The 18,209-nt window shown below is 51.9% G+C and overlaps 8 protein-coding genes across 8 annotated transcripts; 5 read left to right on the top strand and 3 right to left on the bottom strand.

The window, feature by feature from the left end:
• Positions 1-303: 303 nt before the first annotated feature.
• Positions 304-808, bottom strand: BP01DRAFT_67914 (uncharacterized protein). The gene has a single exon (XM_025580019.1). It carries the CDS (start codon positions 623-625, stop codon positions 359-361), a length of 267 nt encoding a protein of 88 aa, XP_025430509.1. The 5' UTR covers positions 626-808; the 3' UTR covers positions 304-358.
• BP01DRAFT_67909 (uncharacterized protein) lies at positions 809-1,456 on the top strand. Its single transcript, XM_025580018.1, has one exon. It carries the CDS (start codon positions 992-994, stop codon positions 1,385-1,387), a length of 396 nt encoding a protein of 131 aa, XP_025430510.1. The 5' UTR covers positions 809-991; the 3' UTR covers positions 1,388-1,456.
• A 1,169-nt stretch (positions 1,457-2,625) lies between these two features.
• Positions 2,626-6,401, bottom strand: BP01DRAFT_320819 (tRNA methyltransferase PPM2). The gene is made up of 6 exons (XM_025572711.1): positions 6,230-6,401; positions 5,875-6,092; positions 5,444-5,808; positions 3,697-5,378; positions 3,345-3,635; positions 2,626-3,212 (listed from the first exon to the last, which is right to left on the bottom strand). The coding sequence occupies exons 1-6, from the start codon at positions 6,332-6,334 to the stop codon at positions 2,727-2,729; spliced, it is 3,147 nt and encodes a 1,048-aa protein (XP_025430511.1). The 5' UTR covers positions 6,335-6,401; the 3' UTR covers positions 2,626-2,726.
• Positions 6,402-6,574: 173 nt separating this feature from the next.
• Positions 6,575-8,993, top strand: BP01DRAFT_357511 (phosphoinositide binding protein ATG18). Its single transcript, XM_025575211.1, has 5 exons — positions 6,575-7,012; positions 7,073-7,227; positions 7,353-7,512; positions 7,568-8,447; positions 8,506-8,993. The coding sequence occupies exons 1-5, from the start codon at positions 6,961-6,963 to the stop codon at positions 8,552-8,554; spliced, it is 1,296 nt and encodes a 431-aa protein (XP_025430512.1). The 5' UTR covers positions 6,575-6,960; the 3' UTR covers positions 8,555-8,993.
• Positions 8,994-9,471: 478 nt separating this feature from the next.
• BP01DRAFT_400162 (uncharacterized protein) lies at positions 9,472-10,625 on the bottom strand (the record flags this gene model as incomplete). The annotated part of the gene is made up of 4 exons (XM_025578573.1): positions 9,472-10,191; positions 10,248-10,252; positions 10,397-10,480; positions 10,616-10,625. 4 exons carry the CDS (start codon positions 10,623-10,625, stop codon positions 9,472-9,474), a joined length of 819 nt encoding a protein of 272 aa, XP_025430513.1.
• Positions 10,626-11,564: 939 nt separating this feature from the next.
• Positions 11,565-14,899, top strand: BP01DRAFT_357512 (proteasome regulatory particle base subunit RPN1). Its single transcript, XM_025575212.1, has 5 exons — positions 11,565-11,880; positions 12,001-12,065; positions 12,136-12,300; positions 12,365-14,674; positions 14,724-14,899. The coding sequence occupies exons 1-5, from the start codon at positions 11,733-11,735 to the stop codon at positions 14,730-14,732; spliced, it is 2,697 nt and encodes an 898-aa protein (XP_025430514.1). The 5' UTR covers positions 11,565-11,732; the 3' UTR covers positions 14,733-14,899.
• A 179-nt stretch (positions 14,900-15,078) lies between these two features.
• On the top strand, positions 15,079-16,715 carry BP01DRAFT_416462 (protein kinase RIO2). Its single transcript, XM_025579201.1, has 3 exons — positions 15,079-15,229; positions 15,388-15,532; positions 15,649-16,715. The coding sequence occupies exons 1-3, from the start codon at positions 15,167-15,169 to the stop codon at positions 16,653-16,655; spliced, it is 1,215 nt and encodes a 404-aa protein (XP_025430515.1). The 5' UTR covers positions 15,079-15,166; the 3' UTR covers positions 16,656-16,715.
• A 307-nt stretch (positions 16,716-17,022) lies between these two features.
• BP01DRAFT_320830 (mitochondrial 54S ribosomal protein uL23m) lies at positions 17,023-18,069 on the top strand. Its single transcript, XM_025572712.1, has 3 exons — positions 17,023-17,199; positions 17,303-17,593; positions 17,752-18,069. Exons 1-3 carry the CDS (start codon positions 17,111-17,113, stop codon positions 18,014-18,016), a joined length of 645 nt encoding a protein of 214 aa, XP_025430516.1. The 5' UTR covers positions 17,023-17,110; the 3' UTR covers positions 18,017-18,069.
• The last annotated feature ends 140 nt before the right edge of the window (positions 18,070-18,209 follow it).

Genomic DNA, 18,209 nt, shown 5'->3' on the forward strand with positions numbered 1-18,209 from the left:
CATATTGTTATTATTACTATGATTGTTATTCTTATTTTATTCCTATACCTGTGAGTGAGGATGGTATTTTCAATTATCAACTATTCATCTCTGGTCCAACCAAACCAATTCCAACTGATAAGTATCCGTCCTCTGTGAACCTCTCTACCCAGTGGGCCCTTGAGATCGGGCAGAGACTCCACCAAGGGAGAGAGATCATACACATACCAACTGCTGATACAAATCAACATACCGTTTGCGGCCAATGAAGCCTCGGGGCGAGGCCATTCCAGCCCAGTAATTATTGCGGCGCTTTGATAACACCACCCACCTAGTTATCCACATCAGCATCAGCGTCAACAGATCTCCTTCGAGATGCCTACACCACATCCCCACCATCTCTCTTCAAACGAAGCGCAGAGTCAGTAAAATGATGCCAGACTCCGAACAACAACAACAACAACCCGATGGAAGGCGACAGAGAAACAATAAAATCCTGGACTCTGCGTCGAGCCCAGGTGTTGTGACACGGTAGCACAGGGAAAGCCGCAGCAAAGCCGTGCACACACACACACACACACACACACACACACACACACACACACACACACATCCCCAGCTCTCGTAATCTCGAATCAAATTCCATCCTGTTTCCTCTCCCCCACTCCTCTTTCGCCCACCATGCAGGACCCCTAGTCAACGGCGTTCTCACTGGAAGCAAGTGATTTGCGGGCTCTTTTACCTAAGGTATTTTCCATCACTACCTTAGTATCTACAATCGAACAACGGGGGGAGGCGGGGAGGGGCCCCCAGCATCCATGGTTCCCGTCAAGTCATGCGTTCTTTGAATCCCCACCCAGTTTGGCCCAGGCGCCAACCAGCACCACCCGCGATGAAAGGATATACTCAAGGATGGAATGGAACCCTCGCGATGACATCGAGATTACAAAAGCTTTTTCGCCTTTGATAACCACATACAATTTATCATCTCGCAGGAGAGTGGTTACCATGGATGACCCGATGGACGGTGGTATCAATCTTTCTCTGTCCGGGAGGGGTTGGAAAAGGATCCGTTGTTGTCCTACAACTTGACGGAGGCATGTTTCCTTTCAGATCAAGTCAACTGTCCGGACACACTCGGTCCACATTTTATGTTTCATTTTCTGCCGCCGAGAGTGGCTTTTTGAATCTCCCTGACCTTCAAGCTGGCTGTGGATTTCCGTTGATTCCCGGTTTTCTGGGCCCTTGCATGCGACTATCAATGCACTGTGCGGGGTTCCATGTAAGAGCGTTTGTAGTAGTTGTGTTATTCGGGTATTTTGTTCTTACTCTTCTGTACATTACAAGCTTGATCCACCTGGGGCACGCGATAAGACCGTGTGTCGCTGCCGCCACCGGTGGTGGTTGAATGCATCCTGCATCTAGTTACAGAATAGACATATCATAACCATCCTCACAGACCAATGCTTGATTGCCCATCGACCATCACCTGTAGCCATTCAGATATAAAATAGCAGTAGCCAATTCATGGCATAAACGGAGAGATGGAAACCTGAAACCGCCACTGATCGGGCAGGTATTGACTGCCTTGGCAGCAGGGCATTTAACTAATTATCTAACTAGTAAGTAACCCCCGCCAATCTGTAGAATTGAATTAGTTCTAGACATTAGAGACTGGACCCGTAAAGCACGGACCTGATAGAATCGTCCAGTCTCCACCGAGTCCACCCAGCAAGTCACTTCTAGTACCGTGTGGTCTTCCAAGTCTTGATGCCTTGCGCTAGCTAGCTAGCTAGCTTAGTGAGATAGTTAACAACAATCCAGCTTCTACCCCCATTCTTAGTTGTTTCCCCCATAACTAGTGGTCCACTGGTCAACCCGGCACAGAGTACGGACTGCTTTCCTCGTGCTCCTCCTGCCCTCCGCATTTGCTTTGCGCTGGGGCCTGCTGGCGCCACTACGCCCTACACACCAATACCTAGGTAGTTACCTGCTAGCAGGGCCTGCATGCTTGAACTACTGTACAGAAAGTTGAAGGATGGTTTGGATTCCCTTTCGCAACGCCACGTGCACATGCACCCCCCATCCATACATACCCACAGCTTGTGGGGGGGGGGGGGGGGGGTCGGTTTCTCGCTTGGCTTCGTGGTCGTCGCTGGTAGGATTTGTGTTGCAGACAAGCTAGTATTGCATTTGATAAGGATATCTACATACTAGTGGAATATGGAATATGGCATATGGCATATGGGATATGAGAAGGAGAGGTGCAGAATCTGCAGTTGCCAAGCAACCCTGCGCTCGCATATATGCCGGGTACAAGTACTGGATGATCGTGGCTCGAGTCCTTTTCATCTTCGCCCACCACTCTTCTTTTATCATCTATACCTTACTTCTCTCTCGCTCTGGCAGATGTGATGCCAGAAGTGATACCTGAACAACAAATTCACACCTACTACTAAGTACTACCTACCGATGCGAACTAGGGTTGCAGTCCGGGAAATCTTTCAGCTGCGACTGCAGACACTCACTCCCCTTCAACCAACAAGAAGGTAAAGACAACACAAACCGAACCAAGCCATCAACTTCCGTTCTATAGCACCCTCTCGCACTTTTATACGACATAAAGTTTTAGATATACTTACGCCTGACAGGACACACTTTCATACCCATGAAAATATGATACAGTAAACCGTGCCAACATACCGATACTAATTACAGGTTAAGTCCCCTCCATCCAGACGGACTCCCTAAGCCCCCGCCAAATCCATCAACTCCCTCCCCAACCGCAACAAATAAAACCTCGCCATCTCCCCCGGCACCCCCTCAAACGCCTTCGCGATCTTCTGCACATCCCCGCGGCCCTTCTCATACGCCTGTAGATCCCGGTTCCCGTACACGTCCCGCCCGGCCGCATAGCCCGCCCGCAGATTCCGGAAGAAGACGTTCACCGCCACGCTGACCTGGTTCTGCGTGGGCGAGGCCGTGTGCAGCCACAGCGGAGGCAGGAAGAGGATGTCTCCCGCCCGCAGCCGGGCTTCGTGCGGCGAGGTGTGCGGGATGTGGGTGATCGTGGTTTCTGTTCCAGGGTCTGGGTGGTTGGCGGACGAGGTTTTGAAGATGTTGAGGTTCGAGCTGGAGGCACCGGCGGGCACATGGAGGTATTGCACGTCGCTGGGCGGGTACAGGATGAGTCGTTTATCGCCGCGGATTTGGCAGAGGATGTTGGCCATGACCTATTTTGACCCTGGGGTCAGTCCTAGTCTCGGGTCTCGGGGTTGGGGGATTGAGTGTGGGTCTTGTTCTGCGGCATGCACAGTTTGCAGGCAGATAGTAGGCAGAAAAAAAAAAAGAGGGGAAGGACGTACATCGTAATGAAGCCACAACGTGACAGGCCCCGAAATTCGCAGCGGGGAACTATGTGCATTCTCCGTGACAACAGAAAATGCCTCCGGCAGGCGAAAATCATCGCCCAACCCAGGAAAATCCACCGCCAGATTGGCGGGCAGTTTCGCGGGCTGATCGGCCGAGATGCTTCGCAGGTATTGGCGGCCACCCGCATGCACCTCGTCCAGGAACGTGCCGAACTCCTTGGTCGTGTAGGAGAAGTTCTTCGTCTGGAAACTCATGTGCTCGGACTGGGCCTCATGCACGACAACCTTGTCCGCAGTTAGTATCAGGGGACTTGCGCATGTCCATGCTTGTCGTAGCTGTACTTACCTTTCGCTCTCGGCCAACGGCCTGCTCGAGATACGCCTTGGTCCAGAGGGAGGTGCACGGCCCGAGGTCCGATCCTTCGATGATGACGGGCTTCCCTTCGGCGAGGATCTGTTGGAATTGCGCGGCGGTCTGGACCTGGACGCGAGGAATGAGTGTCACTTCCTTGGCGGTTGTTGTGTCGGAGCTAAAGTTCGGAGAGCATGTCGGCGCTCCCGCTACTTGTGGGGGAGATACGGGTTCAGGAATCAATGTCCAATTATTGCCGATGCTTGAATCGACCTGCTTCAGAATCCAGGTGCCCTCTGACCAGAATGTTCCGAAGGAGAAGCAGACTGCACCACCACCAAGAAAGAGGACCTCATCTCGGTCTACTGCATGAGATGCATGGCCCACCAGCAGAGGCCTGGGGGCTCCAGATCCCTTTCCGAGCCCGATGCTAGACAGTATGCTCGGGCTTAGCGATGGAGACTCGCTGCGAAGCTGAGTAGCAAGCTCCGCCAGGTTGAGAAGCAGAAGCTCCTGTTGAGCAGGCACAATTTGACGAGGAATGATGCCACCGCCAATCACCAACCCCCTCGAAGTCTGGCTGGTGGTCGCACCGAAGCGGCTGAGACTAGTGGAAAGGGGCGACAGCGCGCGTAAGTCTTTGGTTCGATCTTGGACATCCAAACAGAAAGACTTCTCGCCACGCCGAAGCAAGGTCCAGACCCAAAAGTCTTCAACGATGACCCCATCATCGCTCATTCCGCCGAACAGGACGCCGGAAGTGTTGTCGATATTTGCCAGACAAGCGCCAAATCGAGCACCAGGATTTCCGCCGCTGATCTCAACTGGTAACCATCCGTCTGCGTTGCTCCACACCAACCAGCTATCGAGGGTAGCGCCGTCGCTAGACTTTCCGCCGTATACGACGACATGGTCCGAGTCGAACGTTACTCGAGTCGCACTATGCCTGAACCTCGCTGTCGGGAGACTGGCGGTCGGGCGCCACTGATCGCCTTGTCTTACCCAACAATCTCCAAACCCTGCGGCGGGCGAAGCACGGCCTCCGACAAGCAAACAATCGCTCCCAGAGAGGTGGGTGATTGTGTGACACATTCGGGCAGAGATGTCACGCGGAGGGAACGACCAATGAGGCTTGACAGCCTCCTCGGATCTCGAATACAGGTCGGTTGTTGCCAATCGCGTCTGTCGTCCTAGTCCAGCGTGATACCCAATGGTGTTGTCCTCGTCTGGGACAAGCGCTCCAAACCTCCTTTGCCCGAGGCCTGAAGTATGTACCAGTTCAAATTCGTTGGATACATCGACCGGGGAAGCCGATGGTTCACTCCGTCCGGTGGTTGGAGCCAGAAACTCATCCTTGGTAGAGGCAATCAAGAGAAAGTAGTGAGATGAGAAGAGAGCAAACTCCTCCCACTCATCGAATGGTTCGACCTCGTCCAAGGAGCAGCGCAGCGACCGGCTCACGAAATCGTCATCCGACCATATATCCCATAAGCTCCTTGCGTGTGCATGCTGCCACCCGGCCTTCTTGAACCGCTGCTCCTGTTCGTTTAATGAAGGGAACTCGTGGATCGAGTAGAGAGGCGCGCCGAGCTTCTTGAAGTGTTTCATCATGGTGGAGGCGAAAGGATGGTCGGGTCCGTCGGGGAAGAACTGCTCCAAGATGCAGAACCGGGCATCTTTCAAACTGGCGTCAGCAACTTGCCGCAGACTTTCATGGGGGGACCTGGCTGGCTTGTCTAACCATTGTTCATCTGTGCAGCCCATTTCAAAACTTCATTGGCAGATTTGACATCCATGTACGTCAAGGAGACCTCCGCAAGGAAAAGTACCGAACAGTCGGCTGGGAGGATTTCTCGCCGCAGGACATCGTCCAGCTTCTTCAAGTTCTTCAGATCGCAGCCGATCGCAATATAATGCTCACTCTGAATCTGGATGGCACTTTCATCCGACAAGAACTCTACATTTTCGAGAAGCTGCGTGATCTCCTCGGTCCTCCTAATGGCCGTTTTCTTATTGATCATGAGCTTCTCGTAATCAATATCCACAAATCGCGTATCTTTACAGAGGGGCTTCTCGGTGTTGAGGAGAATGAATGGTAGCGGATCACTACGACTCCCCGACTTAGTATACTGGTTCCAACACGTCGGGCAGTTTCCTTCGACTACGACTCACAATCCACATCCCAAGTTGAGGACGAATTTCGGCTTTCCGGAGGGCTCTGCCATGAATTTGCGCACCGTCTCTGCCATTGCATGCATCCGGAGCCAATAGCCACGGTTGATCAATGGCGACCGGCGCTGGGGCTTCTTCACGAAGTACCGAAAGTAATGCGGTTTAGGGTAGTAGAGCATCTCGACGCTGCGCTTCGATACGATACTGCTATTATTGGTCTTGAAGAAGAAGTTAGAACTATAGTTGAGAGAATAGACGGAGAAATTCCGTAAACAGTGTAGGCACTGGCCAGTCATCGGCGCAGGCGCATAGTAACAGATGACCCCGCGGCGGGGATGGGATAGGACTGACTTACCCCCATGACTAGATCGGCCTCTTTCTCAGCTTTGGTAATGGCTGGCGCCATGACAGGCTTCTTGCCAGAAGCCTTCAAAGGGCCGGTATCCTTCTTCGCCGTCATAATGAGCGACTGTGGGGGGAGGAAAGCACAAACAGCGAGAAGGAGATTTGGTCGAGGGACAGAAAAGCGCGGGATGGAAATATTTCGTCCGTATTGATCGGTACCGGCGGCGGGCAATCAAGATGTGGCCCGAGCGTCGGATGCTGCTCGCTTGCCGCGCCTGACCGCCGTGACCGCCTGACGCAAACCGCGGCAAAAGAGCGACGAACCGCTTGTTCTCCGATCCCTCCGCATCCAACCAGTTGCTCCGCTACTCTTCATCCTCGCTATTGTCGTCCTGTGATCGCTCGTCTCCCGGGTTCGTGCAGTATCGGCTTGAGATTGATCACCAAAGTCTATCTTGCGTCTTTATCTTCGACACCCCCTCACACCTTCCACGAGATATGCGAGGCGAACAGCACCAACTGTGACGGAAGCGGTCCTGGGACGGGATCTGTTTAGCCCCTCCATTCAACAGCTCTGAAGCGTATCTTAGCCCCGCAGTCGACTCGATTCAGCCAGAAGTGTTTTTTACCGCCTGACTCAGCCTGATCGCCCTACATAGCTCCTCGAGATTAATCAAAAATAGACTCTCTGGACAAAGTGGTTGACGCGGTTGATCCCGGCGATCGATCGGTGCAGACAAAATGGCGATGAATTTCGTGACATTCAACCAGGACTATAGCTACCTGGCTGTCGGTAAGGATCGTCCGCATTTGCTTATGACGTACTGTTGGAATATCTCTTGACACCTATCAGCGACTTCTAAGGGGTTCCGAATTTTCACCACGGACCCTTTTGCGAAAAGCTATGAGACGAAGGAAGGGAACATCGCCATTATTGAGATGCTCTTTTCGACATCCCTGGTTGCGCTGATCCTGTCACCGCGTCGCCTTCAAATCACTAATACCAAGGTCCGTACGACATCCTTGTGTACATCTGTTGCATGTCGCGGGGTCGATGAACCTTGCGAAGATGTTCTTATCTGCTACCTTGTGCGCATCATGTATCGGCTGACGCTTTCTTTACTCCGGTCTAGCGCCAATCAACGATATGCGAGTTGACATTCCCTACCACCGTGCTGGCGGTCAAGCTGAATCGCAAACGACTGGTGATCGTCTTAGAGGACCAGATCTACCTCTATGATATCCAAACGATGAAACTGTTGTATACCATCGAGACCTCCCCGAATCCGAACGGTAAGACAACTCTTGTTGCTGCGCATTGAAGTTTATGTCTTCTGACGCCACATAGCGATCTGCGCTCTATCGCCATCATCTGATAACTGCTACCTCGCATATCCTCTGCCTCAGAAAGCACCGCCCTCGTCATTCACCCCACCTGCTCATGCGCCTCCCGGGACCACACATGTTTCACCTACTAGTGGTGAGGTTCTGATATTCGACACCTTGAAGTTGGAGGCCATCAATGTCATCGAGGCGCATCGGTCTCCACTGGCGTGCATCACACTGAACAGTGATGGCACATTGATAGCAACCGCTTCTGACAAAGGAACGATAATCCGTGTGTTCTCTGTCCCCGATGGCCACAAATTATACCAATTCCGCCGCGGATCGATACCGTCTAGGATCTACAGCATGTCATTCAATACCACGTCGACGCTTCTCTGCGTTTCTTCCTCCACTGAGACTATTCATCTCTTCAAATTGAGCCAGCCATCTCAGCCATCGAACACCAGTCCTTTGTCGTCTTCGCCCACTGCTGTCGATAGGAGGTATAGCCAAAGCTCCTACGGTCAATCCTCAGACCCAGACGATGTTGGCGGGGAGCCAGGCCCCTCTGAGCTCGCGTCCAGGAAACACAATGGAACCCTAATGGGGATCATCCGGCGCACTTCGCAAAATGTTGGTAGTTCCTTCGCCGCGAAGGTTGGAGGATACCTTCCCAAAGGCGTCAGCGAGATGTGGGAGCCCGCTCGAGACTTCGCGTGGATCAAACTGCCCAAATCTAGTCAGAGCCCCGGCGCCAATGGCAGCAACGGCCCGCTTCGCAGCGTCGTTGCGATGAGTACCAACACGCCGCAAGTGATGGTAGTGACCAGCGACGGGAATTTCTATGTTTTCAGTATCGATCTTTCCAAGGGAGGTGAGGGGACGCTGACCAAGCAATACTCGTAAGTGACCCCATTCGCCGCCATTAGTGATTGCACTTCACATTAAACCAAATCACAGTGTCCTCGATGCCAATGACCGATTAGGATACTCGGTAATGGATTATTGACCTTTGTCTTAAGATACCACTCATTTTCATCTTTGCCCTTGCGGTTTTGTCAAATCTAGTCAGTCGCTTGGAAGCCAGTCGCATTTGTCCTTTCTTTGAGCGTCTGCATTTTACCTTCTTTTGTGATGTTCGTGTTTCGTGTGAAGCTGTGTACGTACACGAGCACTGTCTTTTCGACCAGGTACTTAATCAGCTTCTTTTCTTCAATGGGTGCCGAGGAGTTTTCATATATGTCACTTTAGCTATCCTTGTCCTGTTTTTCTTTGACTTTCTGGAGCTTTGGGAAGGTGCGCGCAGAGAAGCTCTCCTCTGCTCGAGAGAAATGAAAACTCTTAGCGAGAGACCTGCGGAATTCATACTCGTTCGAGATTGACAAGTGTTAACAACACTTCTCTTCCTAGAGACTTTCGTTGCTCTCCACTCAATGTATGCTCCTAAGACACAGACGCTATAAGTATGCTCTTTCCCTTTCCTCTCTTGGCCAACTCTACATCGTCCTTTAAAAGTCGGCAAGTTTTATGTCTCCACCATGGAAGCAAGACTCCTCTCGCTTGAGGTAGACACTATACTGAACCGGACACTCTGTCCAGAGATAGCTTTCGAGGCCTCAGAGTCGGAGCATGCTTTGGGAATACTTGCCTTGATTTTCGTTGGCGTTGGTGTCTAGAGATGATATCAGATGGAAAACGATTCACCTACTCTACCTGCATTCCGGCATACTTCTAGAGTCAGAATGCAACAAGTCTGACCTACACTCGGAAGAGAGCATCCGCAGATTCACCAAGATATCAAGAATCAAGTATAATCGCTTGACACGCAAGTAGTCCGAAAGATTCAAAGACAAAGCAGACGAAGAAACATCCATAGACAACATGTGAAAAGCAAAGATTCAACGAAGCTGGTGACTGTTCTCGGCTTCACATTCCGAGATGTCTGCTCTTCTTGTAGCGTTGCCACCAGGACGTGGGAAGCAAGCACACTCCCAAGGATCCAGAACTGCGAAGCGCAGAAAACTTCCTCCGTCGTTGAATTACGCCAGTAGTGCACGCTACCTCTTTCTCAGTTACAGTGACCGTCTTGTTAGACCTCCTGGTCGGAGTGGCTGCCTTTCCAGCGTCCTTGCCGGGGTATTTCAACGCCCTCTCCCGGGCCAACTGCATCACCAGCATCTGAACAATAGGAGACTCCAAATCCCGAGGCATGCGAAAGGTTATGATCCTCTCCATTTTCTTCTCAGACAGCGGACCGACCCAGGTCAAGCCATAAGTGTTGCGACTGGCAGCGGCCCATTTTTCATATTTTGGAAACGGCTTGTTGAGAGCATCGTTGCCCGTGGGAGACCATTCGACCTCGACCCTAAGTCTTGTCCCATCTTTGGAGCCGTCTAGGGGCTTCAAGACAAAGTCGGCGCGCCCGATTCGACCATCCTCAACATGCAACCAACAAGACGCCTCATCATATGGCTCGGTGATTGGCTCATTACAGAAGTCTTGCTCCAATGCAACAAAGCGCCTTGGACCCCAGAAGACCTTTCGTGTAACCCAGAAAATGCCCAAGTTTTGGCCAAAGGTCCAGCGTTCGATGTATGGGTACATTTTCATGTACTCGTAGTTTGTCCTCCATTCACTTCCAAGAGACTAACAAATATTTTCAGCACAGTGCCTTGCTTGGGTAAAAATACAGGAAGACTCACTGGGTCTATGGGTTCAGTAGTCTTGGGAGGCTGAGGCTTCTCAGTCTGGGAAGAATTCTCCTCTTTGCATTGTTGAGCCCCTTAGCGTTGCCACTTGTGTTAGAGTGCTGATTCTTGTTATCGGACACTGATTTGGCAATCCTACTCACAGGACGTGATCATCTCCCTTGTGTAGGTCCAGTTTTCGGAATCAGGCTCGATCTCATTAGGAAAGGTTGCCATTGATACCAGTTCTATGAGAAACGAGTCACTGGCGACATTGAGAGAAGATTGGACCCCGGGACTAATTCTGGGGATACAACACGCATCGCAGAGGCTCTGGATGAGACGCTCTCGGGTTGGCCCAGGCTTTTCTTCGTTAAGCTCACTGTAGGCCATGGTTGCGCAAGCCAACGATGTGAGGCTGTAGAGGGAGCTCCGTACGATGAGGGTCTGGAGTGGATCTATTGCATCAATCGATCCTCTTCGTGAGTAGAATCTCTTGTAAGAGAGGCTACATATTACAAGGCTTTTTATGGTGCAACGTGCTCATAAGCTTGAGTCTGCTGCTAAGCTCAATGACGAGACGAGATGATCATGCTCGGGCAACGAGCGGAGCTGGTCTTCATGATGGCAGTGTGTTAGGCGTGGGCAACCCGTGGAACCGTATTCTTGCTACAACGAGACAGTGGTCTTACAGGAGAGGAGCTGTCGGAACTTTCAGTTGCCGAAATCATCTCATCATCCTGCCTGAAAAGCGTTCGTAACCAAGGATGGCAGGAATTTATTTATCATTTGGTGAGAGTTGTTTCCGATGGATATGTATTCCATGGGCTCGGATATCATGTTCTGACTGGGCCGGCTGACGGATGCAAACGCAGAGTTTGGAAGCTCCTCTCAACCCAGGGATGTTGATACTCATTCGATAGGAATACTATGCCTTCGGGAAGTACAAGCCGAAGACCTTGACATGAGCTTGCTATCTTGGCAGTTGCTATTTTCTCGAGTCATTGATTGTATTATATAAATACTAGTACTTTAGTACTTAGTGAAGTCGCGAAGAATCGGCATGAATAGAAGTTGATAAACAGCTGGAACTGCTCTAATATTTTCTCTTATAAATATCAGCAAGGTAGCCAATCTGCGAACTATTCATCAGACCCATTAGCAAAAAATAAGATGGAGAATAAGAAGAAGATTACAATATGCATTAAGTGTATGCTTCTATGAGAGTCGATGTCTTGGCGGCGCTACGTTACATAAGCAAGGTAGCTCCACAGGAGCGCAACGCCCGCCCGAGCGGCGAGGAAGTGAGAGAGAGAGCTTCCTCTGCTTCTCCATCAACAAGCTTATGATTTCACCCCCCTCGTCATCGCCTGCTCCCTAAAGGCCCGTTCTGATCGAGCTCTACCACCTCATATATCTCTATCAGAGCATTCTTCTACGCTCTAATTTCTCCTCCACTCCCGCCACCACATAGTCCTACTCGCCATATAATCGTCAGCAATGGCGCAAGATGGCGAGCGGTCAGCTCCCGCCGACAAGGGCAAGGGCAAGGTTGACGATGTGAAGGATCTTGCTGGAGGCAAGAAGGCACAGACCGCAGAAAAGCCTCAAGCTGACGGAAAGAAGAAGGACGAGGAGCCCCAAGAAGGTAGGCGATGAATGCCACTCGAGCCCGTGGCTTCTGGGCGGAAAGATCCCGACCCGACGCCGCTCCTGGCCACCAGCTATCCCAGGTCACTGCGACAGGTGCTAATTGAAGACAATGCAGAGGAACTCAACGAAGAGGACCAGCAATTGAAGAACGAGCTGGAGATGCTTGTGGAAAGATTAAAGGTATGGTCACTGCAGCTGTTTGTCCTAGGGCCTCCGAGCGATGACGTTAACTCTCCACCTTCCTGTCTAGGAGCCGGATACCTCTCTCTACAGCCCTGCCTTGGATGCAATCAAGAACTTCATAAAGACTTCGACCTCTTCGATGACCGCTGTCCCTAAGCCCTTGAAATTCCTCCGACCTCATTACGATGACCTCACGGCGCTTTATGACAAGTGGCCGGCTAGCCCGGTGAAGGTGCGTCTTTCTCGCACGAGGGTGCGGATTGAAGTGATAAATCTGACCGTCATATTTTGTTTAGGACTCCTTGGCCGACATGCTATCAGTTCTCGGAATGACATACGGAGATGAAGAGAAGCTAGAGACTCTGAAGTATCGCCTGCTGACCAAGTCGGAGGATCTCGGCTCATGGGGCCATGAGTACATCAGACATCTGGCTTTGGAGATTGGTCAAGAATATCAGAACAGGCTGAACACTGAGAAGGATGTACAAGACTTGATTGATCTTGCGCTCTCCCTTGTTCCGTACTTCCTCAAGCACAACGCTGAAGCCGATGCCGTCGACCTGCTGAGTGAGCTCGAGATCATCGAGGAAATCCCCCGCTTTGTCGATGAGAACACATACGCCAGAGTTTGTTTGTATATGGTTAGCATGGTCAACCTTCTCACATACCCAGAAGACCAGCAGTTCCTCCGCACTGCCCACGAGATTTATGTCACCTACAAGGAGCTCACCAAGGCCATCGTTCTTGCTATCCGCCTCAATGACACTGAGCTTATCAAGAGCGACTTGAATGCCACCTCGGACAGTTCGATCAAGAAGCAGATGGCTTTCCTCGTTTCTCGGCAACAAATATGGCTCGATCTTCCGGAATATGAAGAAGACCAGTCATTCATGGAATGCCTCAACAACACCTCGATTCCCAAGCACTTCAAGTCTCTTGGCAAGGAGCTCAACATTCTCGATCCCAAGATGCCGGAAGACATCTACAAGACTCACCTGGAAAGCTCTCGTGGCGCAGGCCTCACCAACGTTGATTCTGCAAGACACAATCTCGCTAGCGCCTTCGTCAACTCGTTCGCCAATGCCGGATTTGGAAACGATAAGATGATGCTGGTCGAGGGTGACAAGGGTCCTTGGGTATGGAAGACAAAGGACGACGGCATGCTGTCGACTACGGCTTCTCTGGGAATGCTTATGCACAGAGACGTTGAGATTGGACTGGACAAGATCGACAAGTACACTTACGCCTCGGAAGATCAGATCAAGGCTGGTGCATTGTTGTCGATTGGTATCCTCAACTCCGGTGTACGCATCGATTCAGAACCTGCCTTGGCTCTTCTGAGTGATCCTGAAAACCTGGAAGCCAAGAGCGTGCCCATGCGAGTTGCATCGATTATGGGTCTGGGACTGGCTTACGCTGGTTCGAACAAGGAGGAGCTGCTGGAGGTTCTTCTTCCGATTGTCGAGGATAGTTCTCTGGACATGCAGCTGTCTGCCATGGCAGCTGTTTCCTTGGGTCTTATCTTTGTTGGTTCCTCGAACCACCAGGTTAGTGAGGCGATCGCTACGACCTTGATGGACGAGGAGAGACAGAAGCAACTCAAGGACAAGTGGACCCGTTTCATGGCTCTTGGTCTCGCCCTTCTGTACTTTGGTCGCCAGGAAGAGGTTGATGTTATCCTCGACATCCTCAAGGCTGTGGATCACCCCATGGCTAAGCCCACTTCGGTGCTTGCCTCGGTTTGCGCCTGGGCCGGCACAGGCACCGTCCTGAAACTCCAGGAACTCCTTCACATCTGCAATGACATCATCGAGGAGAACGACGAGAAGAAGGGTGACGAGCTCGTGCAGTCGTATGCTGTTCTTGGCTTGTCGCTCATTGCCATGGGCGAGGAAGTTGGACAGGATATGATTCTCCGACAGTTTGGTCACCTCATGCACTACGGTGCCAGCAACATCCGGAAGGCTGTGCCCCTCGCTATGGGTCTGATTACCCCTAGCAACCCTCAGATGAAGGTCTACGATACCCTTTCGAGATACAGTCACGACACCGATAATGACGTTGCCATCAACGCCATCTTCGCCATGGGTCTCTGCGGCGCCGGTACCAACAACGCTCGCTTGGCCCAATTGCTCCGCCAGCTTGCGAGCTACTATCACCGTGATCAGAACTCCTTATTCATGGTCCGCATCGCACAGGGTCTTTTGCACATGGGCAAGGGTACCATGACCCTGAACCCCTTCCACACCGACAGACAGGTTTTGTCGCGTGTATCAGCCGCTGGTCTGCTTACCGTCCTTGTGTCCCTGATTGACGCCAAGCAATTTATTCTCGCCGAACATCACTACCTCCTTTACTTCCTCATCACTGCCATGTACCCCCGCTTCCTCGTCACTCTCGACGAAGACCTTCAGCCTCTCACCGTGAACGTCCGGGTCGGTCAGGCCGTGGACGTTGTTGGTCAGGCCGGTCGCCCGAAGACGATCACTGGGTGGCAGACGCAAAGTACGCCAGTCCTCTTGGCCTACGGTGAGCGGGCCGAGCTTGAAGACGAGCAGTACATCCCTCTCAGCAGCACTCTGGAGGGTTTGGTAATCTTGCGCAAGGTAAGCATGCGCTGACTCTGTGGCTAGGCCAGCTGCTAACAGGTATACAGAACCCTAACTGGGAGGCGGAGACATCCGCATAAACGAGATGAGAAACTGGACATGAAACTTTGCGAGCTTGAGGGCCGGGGAAATCACAGCATTGGGATTCTTGGACTTGATGTATTCAGAACGACCGGAAATACCTTATATCAGTTAGACCAATGGATATAGGAAGGGCAGTTCATGTTAAGATTGTTCACTCTAGATATTCATGATGCAGGTATGTTGATTCGTAGGTCGCAGGTATACAGCTCCGCATTGCATTGGGAGATGGATCCAGAACAGGAAACTAGGGCATAGGGCACGCGGAGCCCAGGACTTTTCCGGGTACCTTCAGGGACGCCGCCGCATCAACTCCATAAGTGAGTGCGAGAGCGCCTGAATCCATTCTCGAAAAACCCGAGTCGCTGTCAAATTTGCGCCTGGAACACGAAGGCTTAGATAGTGACCATGAAGCTCGACCCCAAAGCGATCCGATACCTCACGGCGGAGGACTTCCGCGTACTCTCGGCGGTATGCTATGCCCCTCCATATACACATTTTCCGCCTTGGAACCTTTTCTGTGCCATATTTCTTTTTTCTTTTTTCTTTTTTCTTTTTTTTTTTTGCTCTTAGTCGGCAAGTGCATCTTCTGACAAAGCTAACAGACCATGTTCTCTTGAGGAGTAAAGGTCGAACAAGGCAGTCGAAACCATGAGATTGTGCCTACTCCGCTGATTGCGCAGATCTCGGGCCTCCGCGGGGGAAGCGGAGTGCACCGATCGATCTCGAACCTGGCTAAGACGAACTTAATAGCGAAGGTGAAGAATGCTAAATGTATGTTTTTCTTTTCTGACTGGAAATTGCCGGCTGCATTGTTGTTTGCCGCCAGAGCGGGCTTACGGTTTACGCTACACATGCTTACCATCTTTTTTTTTGGGCTGTTGAAACAGACGACGGCTACCGCCTCACCTACGGCGGCCTCGACTACCTCGCGCTCCACGCGCATCAGAAGCAAAAAGTCATCTACTCCGTGGGCAACCAGATCGGCGTAGGCAAGGAATCCGACATCAACGTGGTAGCCAACCACCAGAAGCAGCAATGCATCCTGAAGATCCACCGACTGGGCCGCATCTCGTTCCGCACGGTCAAGACCAACCGCGACTACCTGCGCCACCGCACCTCGGCCTCGTGGATGTACATGTCGCGGCTGGCGGCGATGAAGGAGTTTGCATTCATGAAGGCGCTGCGCGAGAACGGGTTCTCGGTGCCCGAGCCCATTGCGCAGAACCGGCACACGATCGTTATGTCCCTGATTGACGCGTTCCCGCTGCGCCAGATTTCCTCGGTGGCGGATCCCGCGGGTCTGTATGCCGAGCTGATGGAGATGATTGTGCGGTTTGCGCGGTATGGGTTGATTCATGGTGATTTCAATGAGTTTAATATCTTGATCAAGGAGGTGGTGGTGGAGGAGGAGAGTGAGGACAAGAAGGGAAAGGGCCGCGAGGGAGACGACGAGGAGGAGAAGGTGCAGCTGGTGCCGGTCGTCATCGATTTCCCGCAGATGGTCTCCATCGATCACCCTAATGCGGAGATGTATTTCGATCGCGATGTGAACTGCATCAAGCGGTATTTTTCGCGCAAGTTTCACTTTGTGAGTGATGTGCCCGGCCCCTTCTTTGCTGAGGCCAAGAAGCAGATGATGCAGAATCCCGGGAAGCGGTTGGATGTGGAGGTGGAGGCCTCAGGTTTCTCGAGGAAGATGGCTCGCGAGTTGGAGAATTATATGCAAGAGGTTGGTGCGACAGGAGATGGTGGGAGTGATCGGGAGGGTGAGGAGGACGAAGAGGACGAAGAGGAGGAAGACGGGGAAGAGGAAGAGGAGGAGGATAGGCATTCGCAGTCGGATGAGATCGACGAGAGCTCTCGACGGCTGGGCAAGATGCAAGTGTCGCAGTAGCTGTGCTGTGAAGGTAAAAGATATGATAGCTCATGACCATAATGAATACCGTTATTCGGGAAATGGACTGCGTAGTAGTGTCTTCAGTATACCTTACTTTGTGCGGGTGTCTGGGTCATCGAGCAGAGCGAAACCTGGCAAGGCATGCCATAGCACCTCATATTTAAGATTAATCGATCCATTGACATGGCAAGTATAAGATCAACCACTGACCATGAACAATCATTGGTAAAGTACTCAAATGATCAACCGAGCGGAGGCCCCTCCGGCCAGTACTGGAGAAATACGGGCACCGAAGCGGCCAAACACGCAACAAACGATCCGCACGAAAGTTCCGCTCTCCGCCCGATAAACTTATCCCAGTAAACGTTAGTATCAGCATACAATTCCTCCTCCACCTCACCACTCCCTCTGGACCACACCCCTACTCCCCTCCCAAAGGAAAGCAAAGAAAAATGGTCCGCAAATTCTCCAAATTCCCCATCAAACCCGCCGGCTGGGTCGGCCCAAGCGCCCCTCTCGAGCAGCGCAAACAGATCTTTCTGTACGTGAACCAGCAGCATCTTCAAATAAACCCAAACCCTCTTCCCAAACACCCCGCCCCTGCAAAGTATTGAGACAAAGATACTAACCCATAAAACAAATAGTCCGAACTTCACAATCGCCCTGATCCGCACTCCCTTCCTCCCTCCCCGCTACGCCTCCTTCTACGTCCCCCTCAACTTCAACAAGCTGGACATCCGGGATTATTTGCAGCGCGCCTACGGCGTCGGCGTCCTGGCCGTGCGCAGCTTCGTCGAGCAGCAGAAGGTCACTCAGATGAAGCCCAACGGGCGGTACGGGTACGGGAAGTTCCGGCGGCCGAAGAGCAAGAAGCGCATGACGGTGGAATTGAAGGAGCCGTTTGTGTGGCCGGAGGCGCCGGAGAGTATGGATAAGTATGTGTCCTTTTTGATTTCTTCTTCTTTTTTTGGGGGGTGCTTTTGGGAGGGCGCGATGTTTTGGACTGCCCCCGGGGGACGCGGGGAGAAGGGGGTTGGGTTTATGCTACTGCGGAACGATCCTTGCTAACCAATTTGTGTGTGTGACGGAACAGATGGGAAAAAGATCAATTCTTCAAGGCCGCCAAATACCAAAAGGAAATGCAGGACGCCCAGCGCGAGGATGCCATTACGTGGGCGCCTACCAAGGAGCGCGAGTCGTTCGCCGAGGAGGCGGAGAAGATCCTCAGCGGCGAGAAGCAGTGGCGGCCCACTTGGCAGGCGTTGGGGTTGAACCTCGATCGCGCCGTCCTGACGAAGCCGGCGACTTCGGTTAAGAGTGGCCAGGAGGGTGGTTCGGTGGGTGGGAAGAGTGAGTAGATTAGTCTCGAGGAGGGGGGGAAGGAAGGGTTGAATAAATTGAGACAGTGATGGGTCTGTATTCTTTTTTTTTTTTTTCCTTTTGTGCCGGGGCTTTTTTTTTTGCTAGGTCGCTTGTATTATATCTCTTTGGGTTGTGACTTATAAATATGATTCTGTCTTTGATGTTGTTGTTCAATGTTTGGTATCTTAT

Source organism: Aspergillus saccharolyticus (assembly GCF_003184585.1).
Source record: "Aspergillus saccharolyticus JOP 1030-1 unplaced genomic scaffold BP01scaffold_19, whole genome shotgun sequence".
Lineage (NCBI taxonomy): Eukaryota > Fungi > Ascomycota > Eurotiomycetes > Eurotiales > Aspergillaceae > Aspergillus > Aspergillus saccharolyticus.